The sequence below is a fragment of the Pseudophryne corroboree genome, chromosome 4 (assembly GCF_028390025.1).
Source record: "Pseudophryne corroboree isolate aPseCor3 chromosome 4, aPseCor3.hap2, whole genome shotgun sequence".
Lineage (NCBI taxonomy): Eukaryota > Metazoa > Chordata > Amphibia > Anura > Myobatrachidae > Pseudophryne > Pseudophryne corroboree.
The window spans coordinates 370,060,060-370,079,126 of record NC_086447.1 but is presented as its reverse complement, the minus strand read 5'-3'; the positions used below and the strand labels follow the sequence as shown (position 1 = coordinate 370,079,126).

Sequence of the window (19,067 nt, the reverse complement as noted above, 5' to 3'; positions counted from 1 at the left end):
AATGGGCATGACTATTGTGGGTGCAGGCGGTGCCATCGCTATAGAGCTCTCGGCCCAAGGCATATATTTGTCAACAAAATTCCCAGAATTGCCCACTCAGCAACTAGGTCCAATTCTTTGCCTGACATGGAAAGGTGGACTCGTCAGCGCTCATACAGGTGGCAGTCTCTGTCTCTACCTGCATGTAACGCTCCACATTGATATATATCCCCGCCTCTCCTATTTCATCCTCACAGGCACAGCTGAGCTAATCATTGAGCAATTATTATCTTCCTTTATTTATATGGCGCCACAAGGGTTCCGCAGCGCCAATTACAGAGTACATATGCACATAATCAAAACAGGAAAACAGTGACTTACAGTTAAAGACAATATAGGACAAGTACAGGGTAACTAAGTATAACTACAGCAGTAAACGACATAGAGATAAGTTTCACGGTGGTCAAAAAACGGCAGGATTTGGGCAGTTGAGGATTATTAACGTAAGAAAAGGATAAGCACGAGGGAAGAGGGCCCTACTCGTGAGAGCTTACATTATAAAGCAATGTACTATGGAAGAGTAAACTACACCCTGTGAACTGGGGTCGGGCATTGTCTCAGGACGGTACAATATAGTGCTGAAATTCAGATCTTCCCTCAAAGTGGAATCCTCTGCATCAGAAAGTATCCCCCAGGTAGGTAGGAGCTGGTTGGTCCCTGACCCTTCCTCCGCTGTTTTACATTCACTGTAGACAGCAATCTTCTCAGCACTTGAATCGAAGGGCTGGATTCAAATGTTCTGTCCCCCGTCCAGCCTGCCGGCAGTATTCTAAGGTTACTGCCAATGGGCGCGACAACTTCATTTCAGCTCACTACCCCCGGAGGTAGCGCGCTAAAAGGCGTGTAAAGAGACCCGTTTGAGCGTGTAAAGAGACCCGTTTGAGCGCCCAAACGGGTCACTTCACGATCGCGCCCATTACTCTAGTCAGGTTTGGGCGCTTGGCACACCTAAACGCGACTGTAATGAGCGCGATCAGCACAAAAACGGGCACATTTGAATATCGCCCCTCTATCTCCCGTCACTTTAGATGGGAGATAGCAGGTGCGATATGATTTGAATCCGGCCCTAGGGATCTATTATAGTGCATAAAATTAACTTGGGCACTACTTTAAAGTATAACATTTACAGAAAAGCACTGGGAAGGTGATCCCTTAAAAATGTTTATATGGGCACACAAAGTTCTGGCTAGCTGGAATATGGAGTTGCAAGTATGCAGCTGTATATAGTGTGCAGCTGTATACAAGTATATAGCATGCCACTATGAAGCTTTATATCGCTACCACCATGGATCCGGGCAAACATTAGAGATGAGCGCCTGAAATTTTTCGGGTTTTGTGTTTTGGTTTTGGGTTCGGTTCCGCGGCCGTGTTTTGGGTTCGAACGCGTTTTGGCAAAACCTCACCGAATTTTTTTTGTCGGATTCGGGTGTGTTTTGGATTCGGGTGTTTTTTTCAAAAAACACTAAAAAACAGCTTAAATCATAGAATTTGGGGGTCATTTTGATCCCAAAGTATTATTAACCTCAAAAACCATAATTTACACTCATTTTCAGTCTATTCTGAATACCTCACACCTCACAATATTATTTTTAGTCCTAAAATTTGCACCGAGGTCGCTGTGTGAGTAAGATAAGCGACCCTAGTGGCCGACACAAACACCGGGCCCATCTAGGAGTGGCACTGCAGTGTCACGCAGGATGTCACTTCCAAAAAACCCTCCCCAAACAGCACATGACGCAAAGAAAAAAAGAGGCGCAATGAGGTAGCTGTGTGAGTAAGATTAGCGACCCTAGTGGCCGACACAAACACCGGGCCCATCTAGGAGTGGCACTGCAGTGTCACGCAGGATGGCCCTTCCAAAAAACCCTCCCCAAACAGCACATGACGCAAAGAAAAAAAGAGGCGCAATGAGGTAGCTGTGTGAGTAAGATTAGCGACCCTAGTGGCCGACACAAACACCGGGCCCATCTAGGAGTGGCACTGCAGTGTCACGCAGGATGTCCCTTCCAAAAAACCCTCCCCAAACAGCACATGACGCAAAGAAAAAAAGAGGCGCAATGAGGTAGCTGTGTGAGTAAGATTAGCGACCCTAGTGGCCGACACAAACACCGGGCCCATCTAGGAGTGGCACTGCAGTGTCACGCAGGATGTCCCTTCCAAAAAACCCTCCCCAAACAGCACATGACGCAAAGAAAAAAAGAGGCGCAATGAGGTAGCTGACTGTGTGAGTAAGATTAGCGACCCTAGTGGCCGACACAAACACCGGGCCAATTTAGGAGTGGCACTGCAGTGTCACGCAGGATGTCCCTTCCAAAAAACCCTCCCCAATCAGCACATGATGCAAAGAAAAAGAAAAGAAAAAAGAGGTGCAAGATGGAATTGTCCTTGGGCCCTCCCACCCACCCTTATGTTGTATAAACAAAACAGGACATGCACACTTTAACCAACCCATCATTTCAGTGACAGGGTCTGCCACACGACTGTGACTGATATGACGGGTTGGTTTGGACCCCCCCAAAAAAGAAGCAATTAATCTCTCCTTGCACAAACTGGCTCTACAGAGGCAAGATGTCCACCTCATCATCACCCTCCGATATATCACCGTGTACATCCCCCTCCTCACAGATTATCAATTCGTCCCCACTGGAATCCACCATCTCAGCTCCCTGTGTACTTTGTGGAGGCAATTGCTGCTGGTCAATGTCTCCGCGGAGGAATTGATTATAATTCATTTTAATGAACATCATCTTCTCCACATTTTCTGGATGTAACCTCGTACGCCGATTGCTGACAAGGTGAGCGGCGGCACTAAACACTCTTTCGGAGTACACACTTGTGGGAGGGCAACTTAGGTAGAATAAAGCCAGTTTGTGCAAGGGCCTCCAAATTGCCTCTTTTTCCTGCCAGTATAAGTACGGACTGTGTGACGTGCCTACTTGGATGCGGTCACTCATATAATCCTCCACCATTCTATCAATGTTGAGAGAATCATATGCAGTGACAGTAGACGACATGTCCGTAATCGTTGTCAGGTCCTTCAGTCCGGACCAGATGTCAGCATCAGCAGTCGCTCCAGACTGCCCTGCATCACCGCCAGCGGGTGGGCTCGGAATTCTGAGCCTTTTCCTCGCACCCCCAGTTGCGGGAGAATGTGAAGGAGGAGATGTTGACAGGTCGCGTTCCGCTTGACTTGACAATTTTGTCACCAGCAGGTCTTTCAACCCCAGCAGACTTGTGTCTGCCGGAAAGAGAGATCCAAGGTAGGCTTTAAATCTAGGATCGAGCACGGTGGCCAAAATGTAGTGCTCTGATTTCAACAGATTGACCAGCCGTGAATCCTTGTTAAGCGAATTAAGGGCTCCATCCACAAGTCCCACATGCCTAGCGGAATCGCTCCGTGTTAGCTCCTCCTTCAATGTCTCCAGCTTCTTCTGCAAAAGCCTGATGAGGGGAATGACCTGACTCAGGCTGGCAGTGTCTGAACTGACTTCACGTGTGGCAAGTTCAAAGGGCATCAGAACCTTGCACAACGTTGAAATCATTCTCCACTGCGCTTGAGACAGGTGCATTCCACCTACTATATCGTGCTCAATTGTATAGGCTTGAATGGCCTTTTGCTGCTCCTCCAACCTCTGAAGCATATAGAGGGTTGAATTCCACCTCGTTACCACTTCTTGCTTCAGATGATGGCAGGGCAGGTTCAGTAGTTTTTGGTGGTGCTCCAGTCTTCTGTACGTGGTGCCTGTACGCCGAAAGTGTCCCGCAATTCTTCTGGCCACCGACAGCATCTCTTGCACGCCCCTGTCGTTTTTTAAAAAATTCTGCACCACCAAATTCAAGGTATGTGCAAAACATGGGACGTGCTGGAATTTGCCCATATTTAATGCACACACAATATTGCTGGCGTTGTCCGATGCCACAAATCCACAGGAGAGTCCAATTGGGGTAAGCCATTCCGCGATGATCTTCCTCAGTTGCCGTAAGAGGTTTTCAGCTGTGTGCGTATTCTGGAAAGCGGTGATACAAAGCGTAGCCTGCCTAGGAAAGAGTTGGCGTTTGCGAGATGCTGCTACTGGTGCCGCCGCTGCTGTTCTTGCGGCGGGAGTCCATACATCTACCCAGTGGGCTGTCACAGTCATATAGTCCTGACCCTGCCCTGCTCCACTTGTCCACATGTCCGTGGTTAAGTGGACATTGGGTACAACTGCATTTTTTAGGACACTGGTGAGTCTTTTTCTGACGTCCGTGTACATTCTCGGCATCGCCTGCCTAGAGAAGTGGAACCTAGATGGTATTTGGTAACGGGGGCACACTGCCTCAATAAATTGTCTAGTTCCCTGTGAACTAACGGCGGATACCGGACGCACGTCTAACACCAACATAGTTGTCAAGGCCTCAGTTATCCGCTTTGCAGTAGGATGACTGCTGTGATATTTCATCTTCCTCGCAAAGGACTGTTGAACAGTCAATTGCTTACTGGAAGTAGTACAAGTGGGCTTACGACTTCCCCTCTGGGATGACCATCGACTCCCAGCGGCAACAACAGCAGCGCCAGCAGCAGTAGGCGTTACACGCAAGGATGCATCGGAGGAATCCCAGGCAGGAGAGGACTCGTCAGAATTGCCAGTGACATGGCCTGCAGGACTATTGGCATTCCTGGGGAAGGAGGAAATTGACACTGAGGGAGTTGGTGGGGTGGTTTGCGTGAGCTTGGTTACAAGAGGAAGGGATTTACTGGTCAGTGGACTGCTTCCGCTGTCACCCAAAGTTTTTGAACTTGTCACTGACTTATTATGAATGCGCTGCAGGTGACGTATAAGGGAGGATGTTCCGAGGTGGTTAACGTCCTTACCCCTACTTATTACAGCTTGACAAAGGGAACACACGGCTTGACACCTGTTGTCCGCATTTCTGGTGAAATACCTCCACACCGAAGAGCTGATTTTTTTGGTATTTTCACCTGGCATGTCAACGGCCATATTCCTCCCACGGACAACAGGTGTCTCCCCGGGTGCCTGACTTAAACAAACCACCTCACCATCAGAATCCTCCTGGTCAATTTCCTCCCCAGCGCCAGCAACACCCATATCCTCCTCATCCTGGTGTACTTCAACACTGACATCTTCAATCTGACTATCAGGAACTGGACTGCGGGTGCTCCTTCCAGCACTTGCAGGGGGCGTGCAAATGGTGGAAGGCGCATGCTCTTCACGTCCAGTGTTGGGAAGGTCAGGCATCGCAACCGACACAATTGGACTCTCCTTGTGGATTTGGGATTTCGAAGAATGCACAGTTCTTTGCTGTGCTGCTTTTGCCAGCTTGAGTCTTTTCATTTTTCTAGCGAGAGGCTGAGTGCTTCCATCCTCATGTGAAGCTGAACCACTAGCCATGAACATAGGCCAGGGCCTCAGCCGTTCCTTGCCACTCCGTGTCGTAAATGGCATATTGGCAAGTTTACGCTTCTCCTCCGACAATTTTATTTTAGGTTTTGGAGTCCTTTTTTTTCTGATATTTGGTGTTTTGGATTTGACATGCTCTGTACTATGACATTGGGCATCGGCCTTGGCAGACGACGTTGCTGGCATTTCATCGTCTCGGCCATGATTAGTGGCAGCAGCTTCAGCACGAGGTGGAAGTGGATCTTGATCTTTCCCTAATTTTGGAACCTCAACATTTTTGTTCTCCATATTTTAATAGGCACAACTAAAAGGCACCTCAGGTAAACAATGGAGATGGATACTAGTATACAATTATGGACTGCCTGCCGAGTGCAGACACAGAGGTAGCCACAGCCGTGAACTACCGTACTGTACTGTGTCTGCTGCTAATATAGACTGGTTGATAAAGAGATAGTATACTCGTAACTAGTATGTATGTATAAAGAAAGAAAGAAAAACCACGGTTAGGTGGTATATACAATTATGGACGGGCTGCCGAGTGCCGACACAGAGGTAGCCACAGCCGTGAACTACCGCACTGTACTGTGTCTGCTGCTAATATATAGACTGGTTGATAAAGAGATAGTATACTCGTAACTAGTATGTATGTATAAAGAAAGAAAAAAAAACCACGGTTAGGTGGTATATACAATTATGGACGGGCTGCCGAGTGCCGACACAGAGGTAGCCACAGCCGTGAACTACCGCACTGTACTGTGTCTGCTGCCAATATAGACTGGTTGATAAAGAGATAGTATACTCGTAACTAGTATGTATGTATAAAGAAAGAAAAAAAAACCACGGTTAGGTGGTATATACAATTATGGACGGGCTGCCGAGTGCCGACACAGAGGTAGCCACAGCCGTGAACTACCGCACTGTACTGTGTCTGCTGCTAATATAGACTGGTTGATAAAGAGATAGTATACTCGTAACTAGTATGACTATAAAGAAAGAAAAAAAAACCACGGTTAGGTGGTATATACAATTATGGACGGGCTGCCGAGTGCCGACACAGAGGTAGCCACAGCCGTGAACTACCGCACTGTACTGTGTCTGCTGCCAATATAGACTGGTTGATAAAGAGATAGTATACTCGTAACTAGTATGTATGTATAAAGAAAGAAAAAAAAACCACGGTTAGGTGGTATATACAATTATGGACGGGCTGCCGAGTGCCGACACAGAGGTAGCCACAGCCGTGAACTACCGCACTGTACTGTGTCTGCTGCTAATATAGACTGGTTGATAAAGAGATAGTATACTCGTAACTAGTATGTATGTATAAAGAAAGAAAAAAAAACCACGGTTAGGTGGTATATACAATTATGGACGGGCTGCCGAGTGCCGACACAGAGGTAGCCACAGCCGTGAACTACCGCACTGTACTGTGTCTGCTGCTAATATATAGACTGGTTGATAAAGAGATAGTATACTCGTAACTAGTATGTATGTATAAAGAAAGAAAAAAAAACCACGGTTAGGTGGTATATACAATTATGGACGGGCTGCCGAGTGCCGACACAGAGGTAGCCACAGCCGTGAACTACCGCACTGTACTGTGTCTGCTGCTAATATATAGACTGGTTGATAAAGAGATAGTATACTCGTAACTAGTATGTATGTATAAAGAAAGAAAGAAAAACCAAGGTTAGGTGGTATATACAATTATGGACGGGCTGCCGAGTGCCGACACAGAGGTAGCCACAGCCGTGAACTACCGCACTGTACTGTGTCTGCTGCTAATATAGACTGGTTGATAAAGAGATAGTATACTCGTAACTAGTATGTATGTATAAAGAAAGAAAAAAAAACCACGGTTAGGTGGTATATACAATTATGGACGGGCTGCCGAGTGCCGACACAGAGGTAGCCACAGCCGTGAACTACCGCACTGTACTGTGTCTGCTGCTAATATAGACTGGTTGATAAAGAGATAGTATACTCGTAACTAGTATGTATGTATAAAGAAAGAAAAAAAAACCACGGTTAGGTGGTATATACAATTATGGACGGGCTGCCGAGTGCCGACACAGAGGTAGCCACAGCCGTGAACTACCGCACTGTACTGTGTCTGCTGCTAATATAGACTGGTTGATAAAGAGATAGTATACTCGTAACTAGTATGACTATAAAGAAAGAAAAAAAAACCACGGTTAGGTGGTATATACAATTATGGACGGGCTGCCGAGTGCCGACACAGAGGTAGCCACAGCCGTGAACTACCGCACTGTACTGTGTCTGCTGCTAATATAGACTGGTTGATAAAGAGATAGTATACTACTAATATTATATATACTGGTGGTCAGGTCACTGGTCACTAGTCACACTGGCAGTGGCACTCCAGCAAAAGTGTGCACTGTTTAATTTTAATATAATATTATGTACTCCTGGCTCCTGCTATAACCTATAACTGGCACTGCAGTGCTCCCCAGTCTCCCCCACAATTATAAGCTGTGTGAGCTGAGCACAGTCAGATATATATATACATTGATGCAGCACACTGGGCTGAGCAGTGCACACAGATATGGTATGTGACTGAGTCACTGTGTGTATCGTTTTTTTCAGGCAGAGAACGGATATATTAAATAAAACAAACAACTGCACTGTCTGGTGGTCACTGTGGTCGTCAGTCACTAAACTCTGCACTCTCTTCTACAGTATCACAGCCTCAGGTCAATCTCTCTCTCTCTCTCTCAACCCTAATCTAAATGGAGAGGACGCCAGCCACGTCCTCTCCCTATCAATCTCAATGCACGTGTGAAAATGGCGGCGACGCGCGGCTCCTTATATAGAATCCGAGTCTCGCGAGAATCCGACAGCGTCATGATGACGTTCGGGCGCGCTCGGGTTAACCGAGCAAGGCGGGAGGATCCGAGTCTGCTCGGACCCGTGAAAAAAACATGAAGTTCGTGCGGGTTCGGATTCAGAGAAACCGAACCCGCTCATCTCTAGCAAACATATGATGTAGCTGGACCAAAGTACACAAGTAAAACGAGCCTGCTGCACTCGGTGAGGGGAGGAGGCACCCCTGGCCCTGGGGTCACGCTGACGGAGCAGTGCCAGTCTGTCAGTCATACAGTGAGTGGTGACTAGCACTGCTGGGAGTATAAGCGCACAGAGATAACACCAGCCCGGCACACAGAACACACTGGGGACTATGTACTAAGCCTTGGGGAGCGATCAAGTGGACGGAGGTACAGTACCAGCAAATCAGCTCCTAACTGTCATGTTTCAAACAGCCTGTGACATGTCAGTGAGGGGCTGGTTGGCTCTTACTTTATCTCTTGCCAAGGCATAGTACATAGGACCCACAGACTCCACTGAAGGCTTGCTGCTCATGAGCTTGTGCATGGCTCTGTTACCGAGTACAGCTGCTGCGCTGCGGGTACTGCACCTGTCCCGGGCATATGCACATGTGTCACCCGGCAGCCAGCCCTCTGCTCACCCAGCTCTCACACACGCTGCAGCTACACTCACCCGTGGCCGATCCTTGGTAATCGGGTAAAACCTTCTGTTGAAGCTGTCGGCTATCAGCACGGCCTGTAGGGGCGGCAGCTCATCCTCACCCCCCGCACCTCGCTTCCCCACACGCGCAGCCATGTTACTCACTCATACACTCAGCAGCAGTCCCCTACCCGGCCACCGTAGTCTGTGTCACCCGGCGCTTTCAACGGTGGCCGAGAAGAGACACAACAAGTCTCAATGTGTGTGGCAGCAGATTTCAGCCATCTTGCTACACCTTGAAACCGTAACATCTGGCTATGATAAGACAGTCACCTGTGTACAGTTCTATGATGTTCCCGCACTGCACGGATCATGGGGCCCATTTATCATAGTATTTCACTTACATCCTGGGGGATACTGGGAATCCATTTAGTACTGTGGGATATAGACGGGTCCACTAGGAGCCATGGGCACTATAGAATAGGGATGACCATCGATGGTTTATGGCCGATGTAGAATACTTTTGCCTTCGATGGGTGAGAACCAGATGGTTTCCCTCCATCGATGACGAGGCTGAAGTTAGCTTCTTATTCGGCCAGCTTCTTATTCACTTCTTATTCAAACTCCAGCTTCTTATTCACTTCTTATTCGAGCTCCAGCTTCTTATTCAGATCATTCAGTTTTGCAAGGGTTAATGTGTCTTGGGCAACACATTTGACGCCTGAAATTCACAGAGTAGGGTCCCTTTCATATGACCCACCTGTATTTTGCCTTTCCCAACGCTGGTTTGGGCATGAAATATGCTGGCAAAGTGGGCACATACACTATAATTCACCATTTTGAATAAGTAGCTGTAGTTTTGCAGGGGTTAACGAGTCTCGGGCAACAATTTTGACACCTGAAATCAATAGAGTCGGGTCACTTGCATATGACCCACATGGATTTTGCCTTGCCCAACACTGGTTTGGCCATGAAATACGCTGCCCAAGTGGGCACATACACAGTATTATGAATTACTAATTTGAATAAGTAGCTGTAGTTGTGCAAGGGTTAACGAGTCTCGGGCAAGAATTTTGACACCTGAAATCAACTGAGTCGGGTCACTTGCATATGACCCACATGTATTTTGCCTTGCCCAACACTGGTTTGGGCATGAAATAAGTTGCCCAAGTGGGCACCTTAACACTATAAATTTTCTATTATGAATAAGTAGCTGTAGTTTTGCAAGGGTTAACGAGTCTCGGGCAAGAATTTTGACACCTGAAATCAACTGAATCAGGTCACTTGCATATGACCCACATGGATTTTGCCTTGCCCAACGCTGGTTTTGCCATGAAATACGCTGCCCAAGTGGGCACATTCACAGTATTATGAATTACTAATTTGAATAAGTAGCTGTAGTTTTGCAAGGGTTAACGAGTCTCGGGCAAGAATTTTGTCACTTGAAATCAATAGAGTCGGGTCACTTGCATATGACCCACATGGATTTTGCCTTGCCCAACACTGGTTTGGGCATGAAATACGCTGCCCAAGTGGGCACATACACAGTATTATGAATTACTAATTTGAATAAGTAGCTGTAGTTTTGCAAGGGTTAACGAGTCTCGGGCAAGAATTTTGACACCTGAAATCAACTGAGTCGTGTCACTTGCATATGACCCACATGTATTTTGCCTTGCCCAACACTGGTTTGGGCATGAAAAACGTTGCCCAAGTGGGTACCTTAACACTCTCATTTTCTATTATGAATAAGTAGCTGTAGTTTTGCAAGGGTTAACGAGTCTCGGGCAAGAATTTTGACAGCAGAAATCGATAGAGTCGGGTCACTTGCATATGACCCACATGTATTTTGCCTTGCCCAACACTGGTTTGGGCTTGAAATAAGTTGCCCAAGTGGGCACCTTAACACTATCATTTTCTATTATGAATAAGTAGCTGTAGTTTTGTAAGGGTTAACGAGTCTCAGGCAAGAATTTTGACACCTGAAATAAACTGAATCAGGTCACTTGCATATGACCCACATGGATTTTGCCTTGCCCAACGCTGGTTTTGCCATGAAATACGCTGCCCAAGTGGGCACATTCACAGTATTATGAATTACTAATTTGAATAAGTAGCTGTAGTTTTGCAAGGGTTAACGAGTCTCGGGCAAGAATTTTGACACCTGAAATCAACTGAGTCGTGTCACTTGCATATGACCCACATGTATTTTGCCTTGCCCAACACTGGTTTGGGCATGAAAAACGTTGCCCAAGTGGGCACCTTAACACTCTCATTTTCTATTATGAATAAGTAGCTGTAGTTTTGCAAGGGTTAACGAGTCTCGGGCAACAATTTTGACACCTGAAATCAATAGAGTCGGGTCACTTGCATATGACCCACATGGATTTTGCCTTGCCCAACACTGGTTTGGGCATGAAATACGCTGCCCTAGTGGGCACCTTAACACTATCATTTTCTATTATGAATAAGTAGCTGTAGTTTTGCAAGGGTTAACGAGTCTCGGGCAACAATTTTGACACCTGAAATCAATAGAGTCGGGTCACTTGCATATGACCCACATGGATTTTGCCTTGCCCAACACTGGTTTGGCCATGAAATACGCTGCCCAAGTGGGCACATACACAGTATTATGAATTACTAATTTGAATAAGTAGCTGTAGTTGTGCAAGGGTTAACGAGTCTCGGGCAACAATTTTGACACCTGAAATCAACTGAGTCGGGTCACTTGCATATGACTCACATGGATTTTGCCTTGCCCAACACTGGTTTGGGCATGAAATACGTTGCCCAAGTGGGCACCTTAACACTATAATTTTCTATTATGAATAAGTAGCTGTAGTTTTGCAAGGGTTAACGAGTCTCGGGCAACAATTTTGACACCAGAAATCAATAGAGTCGGGTCACTTGCATAAGACCCACATGGATTTTGCCTTGCCCAACACTGGTTTGGCCATGAAATACGCTGCCCAAGTGGGCACATACACAGTATTATGAATTACTAATTTGAATAAGTAGCTGTAGTTGTGCAAGGGTTAACGAGTCTCGGGCAAGAATTTTGACACCTGAAATCAACTGAGTCGGGTCACTTGCATATGACCCACATGTATTTTGCCTTGCCCAACACTGGTTTGGGCATGAAATAAGTTGCCCAAGTGGGCACCTTAACACTATAAATTTTCTATTATGAATAAGCAGCTGTAGTTTTGCAAGGGTTAACGAGTCTCGGGCAAGAATTTTGACACCTGAAATCAACTGAATCAGGTCACTTGCATATGACCCACATGGATTTTGCCTTGCCCAACGCTGGTTTTGCCATGAAATACGCTGCCCAAGTGGGCACATTCACAGTATTATGAATTACTAATTTGAATAAGTAGCTGTAGTTTTGCAAGGGTTAACGAGTCTCGGGCAAGAATTTTGTCGCTTGAAATCAATAGAGTCGGGTCACTTGCATATGACCCACATGGATTTTGCCTTGCCCAACACTGGTTTGGGCATGAAATACGCTGCCCAAGTGGGCACATACACAGTATTATGAATTACTAATTTGAATAAGTAGCTGTAGTTTTGCAAGGGTTAACGAGTCTCGGGCAAGAATTTTGACACCTGAAATCAACTGAGTAGTGTCACTTGCATATGACCCACATGTATTTTGCCTTGCCCAACACTGGTTTGGGCATGAAAAACGTTGCCCAAGTGGGTACCTTAACACTCTCATTTTCTATTATGAATAAGTAGCTGTAGTTTTGCAAGGGTTAACGAGTCTCGGGCAACAATTTTGACACCAGAAATCAATAGAGTCGGGTCACTTGCATATGACCCACATGTATTTTGCCTTGCCCAACACTGGTTTGGGCATGAAATAAGTTGCCCAAGTGGGCACCTTAACACTATCATTTTCTATTATGAATAAGTAGCTGTAGTTTTGCAAGGGTTAACGAGTCTCGGGCAAGAATTTTGAGACCTGAAATAAACTGAATCAGGTCATTTGCATATGACCCACATGGATTTTGCCTTGCCCAACGCTGGTTTTGCCATGAAATACGCTGCCCAAGTGGGCACATTCACAGTATTATGAATTACTAATTTGAATAAGTAGCTGTAGTTTTGCAAGGGTTAACGAGTCTCGGGCAAGAATTTTGACACCTGAAATCAACTGAGTCGTGTCACTTGCATATGACACACATGTATTTTGCCTTGCCCAACACTGGTTTGGGCATGAAAAACGTTGCCCAAGTGGGCACCTTAACACTCTCATTTTCTATTATGAATAAGTAGCTGTAGTTTTGCAAGGGTTAACGAGTCTCGGGCAACAATTTTGACACCTGAAATCAATAGAGTCGGGTCACTTGCATATGACCCACATGGATTTTGCCTTGCCCAACACTGGTTTGGGCATGAAATACGCTGCCCTAGTGGGCACCTTAACACTCTCATTTTCTATTATGAATAAGTAGCTGTAGTTTTGCAAGGGTTAACGAGTCTCGGGCAACAATTTTGACACCTGAAATCAATAGAGTCGGGTCACTTGCATATGACCCACATGGATTTTGCCTTGCCCAACACTGGTTTGGGCATGAAATACGCTGCCCTAGTGGGCACCTTAACACTATCATTTTCTATTATGAATAAGTAGCTGTAGTTTTGCAAGGGTTAACGAGTCTCGGGCAACAATTTTGACACCTGAAATCAACTGAGTCGGGTCACTTGCATATGACCCACATGTATTTTGCCTTGCCCAACACTGGTTTGGGCATGAAATAAGTTGCCCAAGTGGGCACCTTAACACTATAAATTTTCTATTATGAATAAGTAGCTGTAGTTTTGCAAGGGTTAACGAGTCTCGGGCAAGAATTTTGACACCTGAAATCAACTGAATCAGGTCACTTGCATATGACCCACATGGATTTTGCCTTGCCCAACGCTTGTTTTGCCATGAAATACGCTGCCCAAGTGGGCACATTCACAGTATTATGAATTACTAATTTGAATAAGTAGCTGTAGTTTTGCAAGGGTTAACGAGTCTCGGGCAAGAATTTTGTCACTTGAAATCAATAGAGTCGGGTCACTTGCATATGACCCACATGGATTTTGCCTTGCCCAACACTGGTTTGGGCATGAAATACGCTGCCCAAGTGGGCACATACACAGTATTATGAATTACTAATTTGAATTAGTAGCTGTAGTTTTGCAAGGGTTAACGAGACTCGGGCAAGAATTTTGACACCTGAAATCAACTGAGTAGTGTCACTTGCATATGACCCACATGTATTTTGCCTTGCCCAACACTGGTTTGGGCATGAAAAACGTTGCCCAAGTGGGTACCTTAACACTCTCATTTTCTATTATGAATAAGTAGCTGTAGTTTTGCAAGGGTTAACGAGTCTCGGGCAACAATTTTGACACCAGAAATCAATAGAGTCGGGTCACTTGCATATGACCCACATGTATTTTGCCTTGCCCAACACTGGTTTGGGCATGAAATAAGTTGCCCAAGTGGGCACCTTAACACTCTCATTTTCTATTATGAATAAGTAGCTGTAGTTTTGCAAGAGTTAACGAGTCTCGGGCAACAATTTTGACACCTGAAATCAATAGAGTCGGGTCACTTGCATATGACCCACATGGATTTTGCCTTGCCCAACACTGGTTTGGCCATGAAATACGCTGCCCAAGTGGGCACATACACAGTATTATGAATTACTAATTTGAATAAGTAGCTGTAGTTTTGCAAGGGTTAACGAGTCTCGGGCAAGAATTTTGACACCTGAAATCAACTGAGTCGTGTCACTTGCATATGACCCACATGGATTTTGCCTTGCCCAACGCTGGTTTGGGCATGAAATACGTTGCCCAAGTGAGCACCTTAACACTATAATTTTCTATTATGAATAAGTAGCTGTAGTTTTGCAAGGGTTAACGAGTCTCGGGCAACAATTTTGACACCAGAAATCAATAGAGTCGGGTCACTTGCATATGAACCACATGGATTTTGCCTTGCCCAACACTGGTTTGGGCATGAAATACGTTGCCCAAGTGGGCACCTTAACACTATAATTTTCTATTATGAATAAGTAGCTGTAGTTTTGCAAGGGTTAACGAGTCTCGGGCAACAATTTTGACACCTGAAATCAATAGAGTCGGGTCACTTGCATATGACTCACATGTATTTTGCCTTGCCCAACACTGGTTTGGCCATGAAATACGCTGCCCAAGTGGGCACATACACAGTATTATGAATTACTAATTTGAATAAGTAGCTGTAGTTTTGCAAGGGTTAACGAGTCTCGGGCAAGAATTTTGACACCTGAAATCAACTGAGTCGGGTCACTTGCATATGACCCACATGTATTTTGCCTTGCCCAACGCTGGTTTGGGCATGAAATAAGTTGCCCAAGTGGGCACCTTAACACTATAATTTTCTATTATGAATAAGTAGCTGTAGTTTTGCAAGGGTTAACGAGTCTCGGGCAAGAATTTTGACATCTGAAATCAACTGAGTCGTGTCACTTGCATATGACCCACATGTATTTTGCCTTGCCCAACACTGGTTTGGGCATGAAAAACGTTGCCCAAGTGGGCACCTTAACACTCTCATTTTCTATTATGAATAAGTAGCTGTAGTTTTGCAAGAGTTAACGAGTCTCGGGCAACAATTTTGACACCTGAAATCAATAGAGTCGGGTCACTTGCATATGACCCACATGGATTTTGCCTTGCCCAACACTGGTTTGGCCATGAAATACGCTGCCCAAGTGGGCACATACACAGTATTATGAATTACTAATTTGAATAGGTAGCTGTAGTTGTGCAAGGGTTAACGAGTCTCGGGCAACAATTTTGACACCTGAAATCAACTGAGTCGGGTCACTTGCATATGACCCACATGGATTTTGCCTTGCCCAACACTGGTTTGGGCATGAAATACGTTGCCCAAGTGGGCACCTTAACACTATAATTTTCTATTATGAATAAGTAGCTGTAGTTTTGCAAGGGTTAACGAGTCTCGGGCAACAATTTTGACACCTGAAATCAATAGAGTCGGGTCACTTGCATATGACCCACATGGATTTTGCCTTGCCCAACACTGGTTTGGGCATGAAATACGTTGCCCAAGTGGGCACCTTAACACTATAATTTTCTATTATGAATAAGTAGCTGTAGTTTTGCAAGGGTTAACGAGTCTCGGGCAACAATTTTGACACCTGAAATCAATAGAGTCGGGTCACTTGCATATGACTCACATGTATTTTGCCTTGCCCAACACTGGTTTGGCCATGAAATACGCTGCCCAAGTGGGCACATACACAGTATTATGAATTACTAATTTGAATAAGTAGCTGTAGTTTTGCAAGGGTTAACGAGTCTCGGGCAAGAATTTTGACACCTGAAATCAACTGAGTCGGGTCACTTGCATATGACCCACATGTATTTTGCCTTGCCCAACGCTGGTTTGGGCATGAAATAAGTTGCCCAAGTGGGCACCTTAACACTATAATTTTCTATTATGAATAAGTAGCTGTAGTTTTGCAAGGGTTAACGAGTCTCGGGCAAGAATTTTGACATCTGAAATCAACTGAGTCGTGTCACTTGCATATGACCCACATGTATTTTGCCTTGCCCAACACTGGTTTGGGCATGAAAAACGTTGCCCAAGTGGGCACCTTAACACTCTCATTTTCTATTATGAATAAGTAGCTGTAGTTTTGCAAGAGTTAACGAGTCTCGGGCAACAATTTTGACACCTGAAATCAATAGAGTCGGGTCACTTGCATATGACCCACATGGATTTTGCCTTGCCCAACACTGGTTTGGCCATGAAATACGCTGCCCAAGTGGGCACATACACAGTATTATGAATTACTAATTTGAATAAGTAGCTGTAGTTGTGCAAGGGTTAACGAGTCTCGGGCAACAATTTTGACACCTGAAATCAACTGAGTCGGGTCACTTGCATATGACCCACATGGATTTTGCCTTGCCCAACACTGGTTTGGGCATGAAATACGTTGCCCAAGTGGGCACCTTAACACTATAATTTTCTATTATGAATAAGTAGCTGTAGTTTTGCAAGGGTTAACGAGTCTCGGGCAACAATTTTGACACCAGAAATCAATAGAGTCGGGTCACTTGCATATGACCCACATGGATTTTGCCTTGCCCAACACTGGTTTGGCCATGAAATACGCTGCCCAAGTGGGCACCTTAACACTATCATTTTCTATTATGAATAAGTAGCTGTAGTTTTGCAAGGGTTGACGAGTCTCGGGCAACAATTTTGACACCTGAAATCAATAGAGTCGGGTCACTTGCATATGATTCACATGTATTTTGCCTTGCCCAACACTGGTTTGGCCATGAAATACGCTGCCCAAGTGGGCACATACACAGTATTATGAATTACTAATTTGAATAAGTAGCTGTAGTTTTGCAAGGGTTAACGAGTCTCGGGCAAGAATTTTGACACCTGAAATCAACTGGATCAGGTCACTTGCATATGACCCAAATGGATTTTGCCTTGCCCAACGCTGGTTTTGCCATGAAATACGCTGCCCAAGTGGGCACATTCACAGTATTATGAATTACTAATTTGAATAAGTAGCTGTAGTTTTGCAACGGTTAACGAGTCTCGGGCAAGAATTTTGTCACTTGAAATCAATAGAGTCGGGTCACTTGCATATGACCCACATGGATTTTGCCTTGCCCAACACTGGTTTGGGCATGAAATACGCTGCCCAAGTGGGCACATTCACAGTATTATGAATTACTAATTTGAATAAGTAGCTGTAGTTTTGCAAGGGTTAACGAGTCTCGGGCAAGAATTTTGACACCTGAAATCAACTGAGTCGTGTCACTTGCATATGACCCACATGGATTTTGCCTTGCCCAACGCTGGTTTTGCCATGAAATACGCTGCCCAAGTGGGCACATTCACAGTATTATGAATTACTAATATGAATAAGTAGCTGTAGTTTTGCAAGGGTTAACGAGTCTCGGGCAAGAATTTTGACACCAGAAATCAACTGAGTCGTGTCACTTGCATATGACCCACATGTATTTTGCCTTGCCCAACACTGGTTTGGGCATGAAAAACGTTGCCCAAGTGGGCACCTTAACACTCTCATTTTCTATTATGAATAAGTAGCTGTAGTTTTGCAAGGGTTAACGAGTCTCGGGCAACAATTTTGACACCTGAAATCAATAGAGTCGGGTCACTTGCATATGACCCACATGGATTTTGCCTTGCCCAACACTGCTTTGGGCATGAAATACGCTGCCCTAGTGGGCACCTTAACACTATCATTTTCTATTATAAATAAGTAGCTGTAGTTTTGCAAGAGTTAACGAGTCTCGGGCAACAATTTTGACACCTGAAATCAATAGAGTCGGGTCACTTGCATATGACCCACATGGATTTTGCCTTGCCCAACACTGGTTTGGCCATGAAATACGCTGCCCAAGTGGGCACATACACAGTATTATGAATTACTAATTTGAATAAGTAGCTGTAGTTGTGCAAGGGTTAACGAGTCTCGGGCAACAATTTTGACACCTGAAATCAACTGAGTCGGGTCACTTGCATATGACCCACATGGATTTTGCCTTGCCCAACACTGGTTTGGGCATGAAATACGTTGCCCAAGTGGGCACCTTAACACTATAATTTTCTATTATGAATAAGTAGCTGTAGTTGTGCAAGGGTTAACGAGTCTCGGGCAACAATTTTGACACCTGAAATCAACTGAGTCGGGTCACTTGCATATGACCCACATGGATTTTGCCTTGCCTAACACTGGTTTGGGCATGAAATACGTTGCCCAAGTGGGCACCTTAACACTATCATTTTCTATTATGAATAAGTAGCTGTAGTTTTGCAAGGGTTAACGAGTCTCGGGCAACAATTTTGACACCTGAAATCAATAGAGTCGGGTCACTTGCATATGACCCACATGGATTTTGCCTTGCCCAACACTGGTTTGGCCATGAAATACGCTGCCCAAGTGGGCACATTCACAGTATTATGAATTACTAATTTGAATAAGTAGCTGTAGTTTTGCAAGGGTTAACGAGTCTCGGACAAAAATTTTGACACCTGAAATCACCTGAGTCAGGTCACTTGCATATGACCCACATGTATTT

At 45.2% G+C, this 19,067-nt stretch overlaps 1 protein-coding gene across 3 annotated transcripts in view; it reads right to left on the bottom strand.

Moving 5' to 3' along the window:
- The window catches only part of EIF2B5 (eukaryotic translation initiation factor 2B subunit epsilon), a 119,402-nt gene extending 110,126 nt beyond the window's left edge, over positions 1-9,276 (bottom strand). The window contains exon 1 of one of the 3 annotated variants that reach the window (XM_063916582.1): positions 9,258-9,276. Coding sequence is in view for 2 of the 3 variants with exons in the window: in XM_063916580.1 (XP_063772650.1) it covers positions 8,958-9,080 (123 nt within the window). In the remaining variant the exon portion in view is untranslated. The other 2 variants (XM_063916581.1, XM_063916580.1) reach the window with 2 other exon arrangements.
- Between the last annotated feature and the right edge of the window lie 9,791 nt (positions 9,277-19,067).